The following is a 13,038-nucleotide window of genomic DNA, read 5'->3' on the forward strand; positions in this document are numbered from 1 at the left end:
TTTTGCAATCTTGTGGTGATTGGTGATATTACAATTTAAAACTACAGTCAATCCCAGCACAGTCACAGTTTGGCACCCACAGATTCGCATATTCACAGATTTTTTTTTTCATATTTTGTACTTTTCACAGTATTTCTGGCATCCCCCTCCCATTCTCCCTCGTATTTCATGTAAAACATTGCATTTTTGGAAGATTTTGGGGTGTTTTTAAAAAAACAACAACAAATCCCCCACCTATTTTCTTTTTCTTTTTTTCAAATTAATCAAAAGGCCACAGAGTGTGGTCGTTGGGCCCCCTGGCATGGACCGTAGCTTTCCATCTCCACCTTTTTCAATGAGCCATGCACAGCTCCATTTGTATTTGACACTTTTTTTCCCCCATTAATACTGTGTTTTGACTGTGTTTAATACATTGATGCTTCTAAAACCAAACACACTCACACTGACCTGTTGAGGAAGCCGGGAAAGGACAGACGCACGGGGTAGCCGTAACGGATAGTGCGCACCATGTCAAGCACGCCGACGTGCCGCAACTGGGTGGACACGTGGGAGATGTCGAAGGTGTCGGGCTGACCGCTGGTGTTGGGGCACATGCACTCCACAAAGTGGGCCGTGGAAGCCTGCACCTTGCTGATCACCTCTGACAGCGAGTTCTGCATGGAGGAAGGAGAAAAGGGGGAAGAGTCAAAAGGTGCCAACAGGCTATTTTACTACGATAATAACAAGACAAGGCTGTGCTCTGAAATGATGACCTACAATGTGTTCCGTTTCATAAGGTTTGTTCTATATTTGACGCAGTAGTGAAGAAAGTGAGGTTGTCTGACGTCCTTGATTGTGTAACTTTTTCTTTTTTTTTTTTTTTTTACTTTTCAAGCCCTTAAGTCTTTCATTCCTCAAATGCCAACAGGATTTCCCACAAAACACACACACTAATGAGTATTAAGTATTAAAGCGGAAGTCAACCCAAACGTATTTTTTTCACAAATATGTTCCCAGCAGGCCCACGAGTTGAAACACGGCATTCTGATTAATTTTGTGTTTGTGGAATAAGTCCAAAGTTGTCTTTTTCTGTTTAATCTGTTAAAATGTTTTCTTATGATTATAAACAAGTCAAATTACTCATCAAAGTATTACAAGCCAAGTTGTAATGTCAGGAGATTTATATCCTACGATTCAAGATACCCGAAATTTGTAGTGTTAAGAGACAAATATTGAGAAATCACAAGAATAAGGTCATATTCTTTGGAGAAGAAGCACTTCAATTCTTCTCGTTTTAGTGTTGCCCCAAGACCCCTTTGTACTCACGCACACTTAAACCTGTATGAAAACAACTGCATGCTTCGCCACTCCCCAAACGTCAATCTCACGCTCTGCATACCTCACGATCGCCGCCCCTGCTCAACTCCGAGCGTCATCGGCAGCCCTCACATGGCCGAATACGTGTGCAGTCGCAGGATTCGCAGAACGCGCGTCACACAGCGCTTGCTGTCCATTGTTCATTCATTCGTGAGGGCTTCAAGCGAGGTACAGCATCATTCTTCATCCTACTCTCTCCAGCACACACCCCTCGACTCCCCACCACCTCCCCTGAGGGACTCTTGGACCACGCGCCCACAAGGCCACTGTGATTGTGAAACACACTGGCCTCATTCAAAGCACAGGCGCACCTTCTCCAAAGCGCATTTTGCGGACTTGCATCACCAGCAAGCACTGCGCTTTGCTCTCTTAATTAATTGTTATTATTGTTGCTTTACATAGTCATAATACAGAATACAGATTTATGAAAAGTCGGGAGGCTTTGCGACGCATAGGCTGTCTTTCGAGTATGACAATCAATCTAATTTAGCACAGTGAAGATTATTCTGAGTAAAAGGGAACTAGGGCCTCAAATGTTACTTCCTTGAAAAAAAGATTGTTAAAGGGGAAGTCAACCCAAACATATTTTTTTCAAGAATATGTTCTATGCAGGCCCTCTAGTTAAAACAAACTAATATGATTAATGTGAAATATGAGTTAAGCAGCAAATGAAATATGAGTTAAGCAGCAAAAAACTGAAAATGTCCACTGAAAATGACATCACAACTGCTCAGGGCTCAGACAACGACCAATATTGTGATGCACAGTTCAGCCATGATTGGTCATTATCTGAGCCCTGAGCGATTGTGATGTCATTTTCAGTGGACAGAAGTGACATAATAGCCGCCCCCAGAGATGGCTAAAAACGGGTGGATTAACTCTTATTCCCCAAACACAATATTACACGGCTCAGATTCAGAAAACACGTCAGCCGTGATTGGTCGTTGTGAGCAGTTGTGACGTCATTTTCAGTCGACAGAAGACAAAATGGCCGCCCCCAGAGATGGCTAAAAACGAGTGCATTTTGCTGCTTAAGTTATATTCCACAAACACAAAATTCATCAGAATGCCGTGTTTCAACTAGTGGGCCTGCTGCTATTCTTTCAAGAATATGTTTGGGTTGACCTCCCCTTTAAGTGAGGTTCGTTAGCAGTTTCAGAGTTCAGGTGACTACAATTTTTCGTGTTGTATTAAATTACATGTCTTCCATTATTTATAAGTTGACAATGTGGGACCATATTGACAAAGATTGTATTCAGACTTAATTAATTATGCTTAAAATGACCTACATGCTAAAATGAAAGTAACAAACTCGGGCTGATTTTCTTCACGTCACAAATCTCTATTGACTGATTTGTCCTGTTTTGATATAGATGGTTTGAATGATTCTGTAACTCATCTACATCGTGTGACTTGTTATGATCTCAGGTTTTGGCCGGCACGTGCATGTCTGATGTTGCTCACCGTGGTCCAAGGAATGCTCAGGGAGTTTGTGTGAATGCATGGCAAATTTGAGGGAATACTGCCACAGACCCAGTACAAGGACTGTATCACAAATCTCGCCATTATATAGATAATAATGTTCCACCATTAGCAGTTTGTTGTTACATTGCATGAGTGACTGATGAGGTGCATGTCGTTACCCTCAGCTGGACCGCCACTGTGATTGGCCCGCAACGCTCTAGTCGTTGAAGGAAGGAGCTGGAGCCTTTCTTCTTTAAGATCTGGCAGTTGAAACAAAGTCAGAGAGAGAGAGACACATGAAGTAACTTCAAAGCGCATTCAAATTTTTGAATAGTTCTAAGGCGGAGTGATAAGGAATATCTCTCATTGCCATGGCAACCCCAACAGCATCATCTTTAGTGGTCTAAATAAAAGTTGGGGAACAGCCAGAACATCTTCCATATTGTGATGCACAGTTCAGAAATGTGTTTATCATCAATAGCCTGAGTTCTTAAGCTCCTTTTTGGTGTGTTCTGCTTATTGAAGATTAAACCGCTGCCGCGGCTGTCGACGAATCTCATCTTACTTCACTAGAGCTTAGTTCAACGAGCATCACTTTGCTTTTTCTTTGGCTTTTCAGTAACCTCTTTGCAATTTAAATTGATTTTACAAGAAAAATACACTTCTAAAGTTCACCAAATGATTAGAGCTCACAAGACCTCATTCCAACAAGCATCAAAGGCTCAATCACATGCAGTTTTGCAGTGGGGCAGAACGTGGATCAGTTGTAAGTGAGTAAGTGTGTCCGCATCACATTTCTGAAGTTCAGAATTCAAATTGGCTCCGGCCTTTCTGTGGGGAGTTTGCATGTTCTCTAATGTTTTTTTTTTTCTCTGTGCTTCCTTCCCCATTCCAAAACCTTGCACGTTAAGTTCACTGAAGTTTCTAAGTTGTCCACAGGTGTGAGTGTGAGTTGAAATGGTTGTTTGTGCATTGTTATCGTGCCATGTGACTGGCTGACCACCAGTCCAGATTGCAGCTCCCTCTTTTGCCCAAAGTCGTCTGGGATAAGCTCCAGCTAACCCTATAATGTCTTTAATGCCATTGTAACATACTGTGACACCGAGTGACAGGTAAGAGCAAGTCAACATTTTTTTTACCATTTTCAAGCCGGATTTTATATGGTGATTTTTTTTTTTTAATCATTCATATTTTGCAGGCTCGTTAACAACATTCTTCTCCGTGGTGTGTCAAATGTAATAAGCCTTTCACTTTACAGAGCCTTATTAAAGCTTTACTGTATAAAAGCAACCGTTTTACCCTTTAATATTTATTTCATATGAGGAAACAATTATTTTCTCATTTCTCATACTTACAGAGATCTCAGATATGTATGAATGTGCTATATTATTATTTTCAGATAAAGTTATCATTTTAGACTGTGTTGCTTTTAGGGATGTCCCATTATGAGCACAAGCTTTATAAACTCTGTGTCCATCCGATAGTAATTGGCACAATGAGTTTCACATGCTGGCAAGCCTGACTCGACACATGGCATTTATTTTCTTATTTTCTTCTGGTGAGGCCACTGTTGCCGCATTACCTGGTGTTACCGTACAAGGCTGGAGGGACGGCACTGGGCGTTGTAAGGGTCCTTATGTAAACCCGTGTGCTAAATGGCTAATGAGCCACAGAGACAGAAGGCCGGACCCCCAGGAGGGTACATGAACAGGAAGTGTCTTCAGTCACATGTGCATGGGGGAAATGAGCTTTCCAAAACAATAAAACTTATGAAATGGAAACAGGGAAAAGTGTTTGACAAACTAGAATGCACCACATGATTTGATAAAAGATGATTTTTGTTAAGATCGAATGCCATGGGAAATGTCGGTGTAATCTCAATTGTGCACAGACTGCGTGTGTGTGTGTGTGTGTGTGGGGGGGTGTGTGTGTGTGTGAGTGCGTCTGTGCGTAAGACTTTTTTATTTATTTTTTGTCAGTTTGTGCCACACAAACAAATCCAATTCCCAGAGGTTTATAAATAGCCGATGGTGGGAAGAAACTGAAATTAGACCGTCATGTTTTTTTCTAAAAATACAATTTCTCTATTTCCATTGATTGTTAGCACGGTCGTTCGCCTAATTGGAATGAAAATCTCATGACTGGTTGTATCTCGGACATCCTCCCACTCATCAATTAAGGCTCTGACATCAACAAACTTGACAGGCTGTGGCATTCATTGCTATTGAGATTTGTTTTGGTAAGCTGAAAAGTAAGTCCAGAACACACCGCTTTGTGACCAGAACAATATACCTTGGTGAGGTCATGGTACCCCCGGTGGGGTTGGGGAGGCGTGCTGGCCAGGTTGGCTGTTGGTATCCTGTTGAGCAGCAGTGAAGCTTTGGGCCCCCTGAGCCCGACCCGGCCCTGGGCTGCTGGGACCAGGGAACCAGTCTGAGTCAACTTAGCCAGGAAGAGCTGCCGCAGCAACACGCTCTCGCTGGCTGCAGGGTACAAAGCACACAGGGAAGAAAACAAGCATGAAAAGAAGCAAGCACATTGGTGGAAAGTAGGGGGTGGATGGGAGAAGAATCAAAGCAGGGGAGTTAGTGCGGGGAGAGCCCCCATGTAAACAATTAGGGGGCACGTGGAGTTGTTTGGAACAACACGTTTACATGACATTAGAACCATCTAAATGTTGGGCTAGGCCAAACTGATACGTGCGCACAAGATGAAATGAAGTTGAAAGACACATGGAAACACCTTAGTACTACTGAAGTGAACAGAAAAACCTACGTTTGACTGATAGAGCCACATGCGTTCATTCGTCTGACTGATAGAAAAACCTTAGTCCCACTGATTGTTTCACAGTCAGTCCAACAGAATGGCAGACTCAAACACTTGTAGTCTGGCTGAAAGATGCACAGAAACGCCTTAGTTCAACCAAAGATACCCAGAAACATCTCAGTCTGGCTGATAAATACACAGAAACGCCTTAGTCTGACTAATGGATACACGGAAACGCCTTAGTCCAAATAAAAGATACACAAAAACATCTATCATATGTTTAACTGAAATATACTTAGTCCTGCTGAAAGATACAGAGAAAGTCTGCACATACAAAGAAAAAACCCAGATTCCCAGACATGCCTTAGTCTGACTGATTGCTTCATAGACATTCAGTCCATCAGAATGTCAGACTAAAACACTCGTAGTCCGACTGAAAGATGCACAGGAACGCCTACTGTAAGTAACAACGTGACAGGATTTCCCGAAAATGACAGTCTGTCAAAACGGCTCATTGTAGCTTCAGATCTCTACAACTGCCGTTGATCAATATTCCACAGCACTAGACACTTTAAAGCGTTCAAGGACTTTCTGCATAATTGCACACCGAAACGTTGCATGACATGTGGAGCTTCTGGTAACTTAAAAATGGTGCAAGGATTATCTGCATCATCTGCACAACCCTCATAGTAATGTAAGTACCACACCACTGATCACTTTCTCTCTGCTCTTATGACTCTCCACATTGTTGCACTGCTATCAATGGGTGGTACTAATGCACAATGGTACCCTTTTAATTTGTGGCAAATAAAGGTGATTCTGATTCTGATGAGTCTGAGTTGGCCACTTCAACCTTAGTACAACACACCAAGAATTTTGAAAATCGGACGATGGGCTCTGGAGAAATAGAGTTTTTTTTGTGTGTTTCGATCTCATTTCATGGAGACGTCACTAAAGATGACGTCACGTCACATGTCGCATCAAAAAAATGTATCTATGTACGTGACTGAATTCCTACTATCACCGTAAATGTTTCCTTTAAACTTCATGTTTCAAGTGGGATTAAAATAGTCAAATATAAAATCAATACTGCTACTCAAAACAATTTTGCAGTTCACCGCGCACTCTCCCGCCGCCCATGCAGAGTGCATTTTGGGCTACAGATGACGTAAATGTTGGATATATGCGATCTGGCGAATCAGACTGCGGTCGTATTGCAAAAATTCAGATACATATCTGATCTAGGACCACATATGAAAGTGGCCCAGGTCGCATTTGAAAAAATCGGAATTGAGCTGTTCAGACTGTCATAAAAAAGTATGTTACAGGTTGTATATGGGCAAATAAATAAGATCTGGATCGCATTTGCCTGCGGTGTGAACCTAGCCTGAGACATTACTGGGTCAAAATCACTGCGATGTTTCAAATGCAGATATCTGCCTTAAAAACTCTTGTCATGTTGCTACTGAAAGTCTGACTGAAAGATAAACAAAAAAACGTAGACCATTAAAAGATATGCAGAAAAACCTTAGTTCGACTAAATATACATAGAAACATGCTAGTCCGACTAAAGATGCAAATAAACGCATTAATCCAACTAAAAGATATGCGGAATTGTCTTAGTCCAAATGACAGATTAACAGACTGTTTGACCAACTCAAAGATAGGCTGAAACACTTGTGGTCCAACTGTAATGTTGGACACCTACTGTACTCGAAGTCAGACTGAAAGATACGCAGACATACCGCGGTTCAATTGAAAGATACACAGAAACATTAGCTGACTGATGAGTGGTACAGAGAAACATGTTAGTCTGAATGGCAAGTGTAGGGAAACATGTTAGTCTGACTAAAAGATGCCGAAAACACTTACTCCAAAACCGACCAATAAAGAGGTTGAAAGGTGGCATAGCGCCACCTCTGGTCGACCAAGTAATGTCTTAGTCAAGTCAAGACTCATTGAACAAAACATGCAACAAAGTGGATGAGAGAGAATATTTGATTACAGTCAGATAATGAGCAAAGAAAAAATACAATCATTTAAGTAATTTAAGGACTTAATTATGCAGCACTTGAGAGCTAATTGTCTTTTCATTTAAAGCAATCACTTAGATAGATCTCATCAACTTCGAGAAGCTTAAAGGCTTACAGAGGGAGCCGTAGGCCGCATTCAAAATAAAACCGGCACACTGTGACGGAATGCAGGCTTCTCATTCATTTGAATTAGTGCCAGTCTAGTGGGGCAACTCAGGGCACCAACTTTGGGTCAACACACCATGCTGAGCAGCACAACGTCACCATTGGTCAGTCGATAAAGGTAGATTGCTGCTTTTCATGTGATCCAAATAATTAATGACCATAGCGTTGTGTTTTGACCTTCTACAAACAACAGTGTGTGTGGCTATCCTTGTACTGTCCGCCCATTGTCTGTGTATTGTATGTTTATCAGCGTTTTTTGGGGAGTTTTTGGGCTTTAATTGTTATTATTTTTTTGCAATGCATTTCAATGGGGGTTAGTTATACTGGAATTTCGGCAATTCGTGTCCCAGTCCCAATTCCCTCGCGAATAGCGGCGGTCGACTGCACAGTAAATAAAGAAGTTGTTCAAATAGATTAGATGGATTGGTCCATCTTCTGATCGGGGCGGTGATCGTTTTTTAAAAACTCGCTGACATGTGATCGGCTCCAAAATCGTAATCATGCAAAGCCAATGAAAAATATTAAATATTATGTGAAAAAAAATAAAGGGAAAGTAGTCGTTTTACAAGACAGAAATATCCAAATTTGACGAATAAATGTGGAATATTATGAGAATTATGACAAAAAATAAATACATTTTCTGATCATTATGTTGTAGTGAGACAAAAAACAAAATAGAGATCTCTGTTTTATTTTTATTAATGATTTTATTTATTCATCCATCCATTACCTATACCGCTTATCCTCACAAGGGTCGCGGGGCGTGCTGGAGCCTATCCCAGCTGTCTTTGGGCAGTAGGCAGGGGACACCCTGAACTGGTTGCCAGCCAATCGCAGGGCACACAGAGACAAACATCCGCACTCACAATCACACCTAGGGGCAATTTAGAGAGTCCAATCAACTTACCATGCATGTTTTTGGAATGTGGGAGGAAACCGGAGTACCCGGAGAAAACCCACGCAGGCACGGGGAGAACATGCAAACCCCACACAGGGAGGCCGGAGCCGGGATCAAACCCACAACCTCTGAACTGTGGGGCGGACGTGGTAACCAGTCGCCCGATTTTATTTATTTTCAATTCAAATTTTTTCGTTGTGACTTTTTCCCCCAAATACTCACCTTATTCTTCTAATATTACCAATTTATTGTCATTATACTCCTCTGATACTTTGTGAAAACAAAGTCTGTGTCCCAAAGGTGACTGTTTTTCATTTTTAGTGTGGCCCTAATATACCTCGAAATGGACAGAAAATTGGGGGAGAAAAATAGCATGTCAATGTAACCTCTGCATTGTGTTAACACAGTCTGTTTGCGATTTGAATCCCTGCGCCTGCCTGGTCGGACTGAGGAGGACAAGGGCCAAGTGTGAATGAAGGCCGGGCCTTTAGAAGATTAGCCACATCATGGAAATTGAAGCAATTAGGCTGCTGGACGCACAAGCAAGCCTGGCAGTCGCACAACGACTCGTCTGTGTCCCCGAGCTGCGACACCTCGCATCTGGCACCTTCATCGACAATACATGTACACAGACACTGCTGTCTGCAGCATTAGGCCATGACACACACACACACACACACACACGCGCACACATGCACACACTCTCAGACAGAGAGTGTTTTGGAGCGCTGTTGGTTTAGACATGAGTGGATCTTTGTGATCAAGTATGCGCTGACGCAACAATGTGCTCATATGCGCGCTGCTCAGCGAGTACTCACACTTCATCGTAAACAAGATGTTCTGAGGAAGGGAGTCCTTGTTTTTTATGAGCGATCCTGTGAGGTCATACGCAATCTGAAAAAACAAAGAAAACAACACAGAATTAGTATTGTCTCCTCTTTTTCTCCAAGGGGAAAATATGGAGGCAATGGACTGACACAGATAATAACAACACAGCACCATTTCAAATGTTCTACTGTACTTGTTGGACATGACATTTTTAGTAGGGAAAGAGAAAACTGTATTTTTTTTTTTTTTTTTTTTTTTTTTTTTTATAAAACATGTTATTCCTATTCATATTCTTTACAATAGAGGCAACTAATGGAACACATGATGTTTTATATGAGGTGCAGCCACTTAATTATGTCCGTGCCTGGGTCAATGGGACGCAAAAAATTGCTTTCAAACAGTTTTGCATTACAGATGAAAAGAGAGTGACATAAAAGCATTATGATTGCAATGATAGCAAGCGCCATATTCCACCTTTCGTAAGTTTTTTTTTTTTAATAACTATGACGGTGAATTAGGATGAAAAAAGGAGGGCTAGCTGTATTTCCTTGGTAATATTGCTCATAAAGCAGACAGCATCTAATTTTGCTATTCAGTGGCCATTGATCATTATTTAACTGAATAATCAGGATGTCATACACTGGACAAATACCCATGAAATCTTATCAGGTATTGTATGTATGTGTCAAGCCCACTCATGTTGTGCTGCTTTTCCATTGCTCAGCTTGCTTCGGGAACTATATGAATACCAAAATGAAAACAAGAGAAATAGGGTCTCCAGTATTTGCTTTTCGGTTGGGACACAAATGTTATCCGAGAAGAGATTGTGGGCAACAAGAAAACGGAGCACTGCAGCAAAAATGAGACTGTGGAGACACATCAACTGCATGTTAGCATGTATTGTATGTTCATTTGTTTTGATTTCGTAGCTATGCTACTAGTATTAAAACCTGCTTTTTCCAAGGGAAAAGTATCAATAGAAGACTAGAGCCATGTTAGCCAACAAGGATGTATTTTTTTCAAGGTAGTCATATTCAGCATAATGAAGTTATAGCTTCTCTTACTAAATAACAATGGTATGACACAACATATCATGAGAAGAAAAAATAGATCTCAGCGCTGACATGCTTGGCGTTCATTTTCCTGACCTGTCCGGTATAGTGGCGGACAGTAAAGGTGGGGCCTTGATCTTTGGGTGGGGGGTTTCCGTTGCCATCCTTGGTGGTGAAGGAGAGGCTGTGCGTCGGGTTGGACTCGAGCTGGGCGAACAGCCTCTTGTAGAGGTTCTGCTCCGTCGGCCAAAGACTCTGACTCTCCTCATCCAACACACTGAGCAGTCCTTGAGGCTTCTGGTCCGCAAAGAGACACCGCCATTGTTATGCTATGAACCACTGAAAGAATTTACCATACATCCATTGCCTCAAGATGCTCGCTATTATAACTAAAATTTAGGGTATGGTCTTAAAAATGTGTGAAACCATGTCATGAGATTGACTGGTTCGAAAAAGTCAAATCAGTTAGAATTCAAGAAAATCAACATAAATACATGTTATGGATTCACATTTTACACATTTGTATTATTGTTATTATATTATTATCATTATCATTGTGAAAACCTGACATGCGAGAGGAAGAAACAAGGGCAGATTAGTTTACTTGATCTCTGATTTAAAAAAATTATAAAAAAATGTGTTGAGCACTGTTATCATAATAACTAGTAGTTAGTAATTGCAGTGATTAAATGATAATCTATCGTGCGCACATGTGCCCATGCGTGATTGTGTGTGACGTGAACATTAAATGTGTATTCTTTCCATTCGTTCTATTGAACATTAATGTGCAGTGGTGATAAACATGCACTGGACATTTATTTGACGTCATTCTCTTTATTTGTATTGTGTACGGTGGCAGTATTCATGAATAACTGGCCAGAGAAGTCATAGTATTAACTACGGTACATGATGTACACTGAGTTAAAGAGTGTGCAGCGCTCTAAATGACACTACCTGGAGAAAGAAGTCCAGAGCAGATGGATGGTTGCTGGATGATGGCAGGGTCTCCATGGCGATGCCCTCCTGCAGACACTCAGCCTGCTCCTGCTGGAATAGCACCTCGGAGACGTAGCGCCTCAGTCGCTCGTTGGTCATGTTGACACACAGCTGGAACGAACACAACACACACTTAACACACCTTCATTACACACGGAGAGGGTCTTTTGGTTTGACACTCAAACACAATTTGGAAAACGACGGGGCCCTCGATAGGATGTAATTGACAAAACAAGACGCACACTGAAACAAATAGAAGTGGAAGAGGGCCTCCTCGGACATTGCTCGCACCAGAGTCTTTTTCATTTGTGTGTTGTGTTCTTGACGATAAATAGGAAGTGTACCAGGAGTTAAACTATAGTTCTCAGCACAGGAAGCAGTGGAACAAAAGCTTTAGCTGTGTGTGTTGGGACCTCGTGTGGAAGTCACAAGTCTTATTAAAGAACATATACAAGTCATATGCTGAAATTCTAGGAAAATACTTGGACATGAATGATGGGTATCTTTCACTATAATTCGAAAATGAAGATTTTCTGTGTCTGGATCAACTCTACACGAGTGTAGCATGCAAGTACTGGCAAGTACTGGTATGTTGGTCTCAAGTTCAAAAAATACGATATTCACCCAATATTCGCTGAAATTTAATCAACATCATGCAAATGTTTTGAGCCTGGAAATGAGCTGGGTGACTAATTTAGTTTTGTTATAGAGTGACGAGATTATTGTCACACATATGTATGACAGTAAGAAATGTTACGTTTGAACCTTTAGGAAAAAAAACAATCTCGTGAGACTTCATCGCAATCCTCAGTAATCATCGAATGGATTCATTTTTGCTTCTTCTTCGATATTTTTTTATGTATGTGATATCGCCACATCAAAGTGATGTTACGTGACGTGACCACTGAACCACAGATGGATCATATCGTGTCTTCGAACGGATGCATGAGTAGTGTTACTCATTAAAATCTTATTTCATTTCTCATGGGGTTAACCTATCTATCTACTGTACCTACGAAAGTTGGGCGATATGGCCTAAAATTCTTCTAAACCGAATCATTTCACAGTATCGGTACTGTATATCACGATATAAACATATGAGTAAAAATGTTAATGATATTTGGCAAGGCTGAATTGATACAAGTACACCTTCCAAATTATTATGCAAGTGATTTTCTCATTTTTTTATAGTCTATGCGAATGCCACTCAGAATAATTTTCAAGTCATCAACTGTTAGAGAATAATTTGAATGTTTTCAAACGAACCTCCAAATGATAACATTTTTTTCCAAAATAGTTTTACTAAAATGCACTGTTACAAATAATCATGCACAGCAATGTTTCAAGACATTTTAGGTGTGTGTAGAGCTGAAAATAGTTCTTTGTTAAATTTTCAGCATTAGGGGGTTGTATTTACTGAAATCAAAAGCTATTTCAATCAAAGACATATGACCCGGCCAACAATAAAATCTGAACATAG

At 41.0% G+C, this 13,038-nt stretch overlaps 1 protein-coding gene across 5 annotated transcripts in view; it reads right to left on the reverse strand.

The window, feature by feature from the left end:
- Window positions 1-13,038, reverse strand: part of myo16 (myosin XVI) — a 115,927-nt gene that overhangs the window by 21,972 nt on the left and 80,917 nt on the right. For all 5 annotated transcript variants that reach the window (XR_015089553.1, XM_086051565.1, XM_086051563.1 and 2 more), the window contains 6 exons: window positions 11,517-11,669; window positions 10,659-10,859; window positions 9,501-9,576; window positions 5,113-5,303; window positions 3,000-3,080; window positions 448-653 (listed from right to left, as the gene is read on the reverse strand). Coding sequence is in view for 4 of the 5 variants with exons in the window: in XM_086051565.1 (XP_085907691.1) it covers window positions 448-653; window positions 3,000-3,080; window positions 5,113-5,303; window positions 9,501-9,576; window positions 10,659-10,859; window positions 11,517-11,669 (908 nt within the window). In the remaining variant the exon portion in view is untranslated. The remainder of the gene's footprint in view (window positions 1-447; window positions 654-2,999; window positions 3,081-5,112; window positions 5,304-9,500; window positions 9,577-10,658; window positions 10,860-11,516; window positions 11,670-13,038) is intronic.

Source organism: Filicampus tigris, chromosome 14 (genome assembly GCF_054856515.1).
Source record: "Filicampus tigris isolate MCC_2025a chromosome 14, RoL_Ftig_1.0, whole genome shotgun sequence".
Taxonomy (NCBI): domain Eukaryota; kingdom Metazoa; phylum Chordata; class Actinopteri; order Syngnathiformes; family Syngnathidae; genus Filicampus; species Filicampus tigris.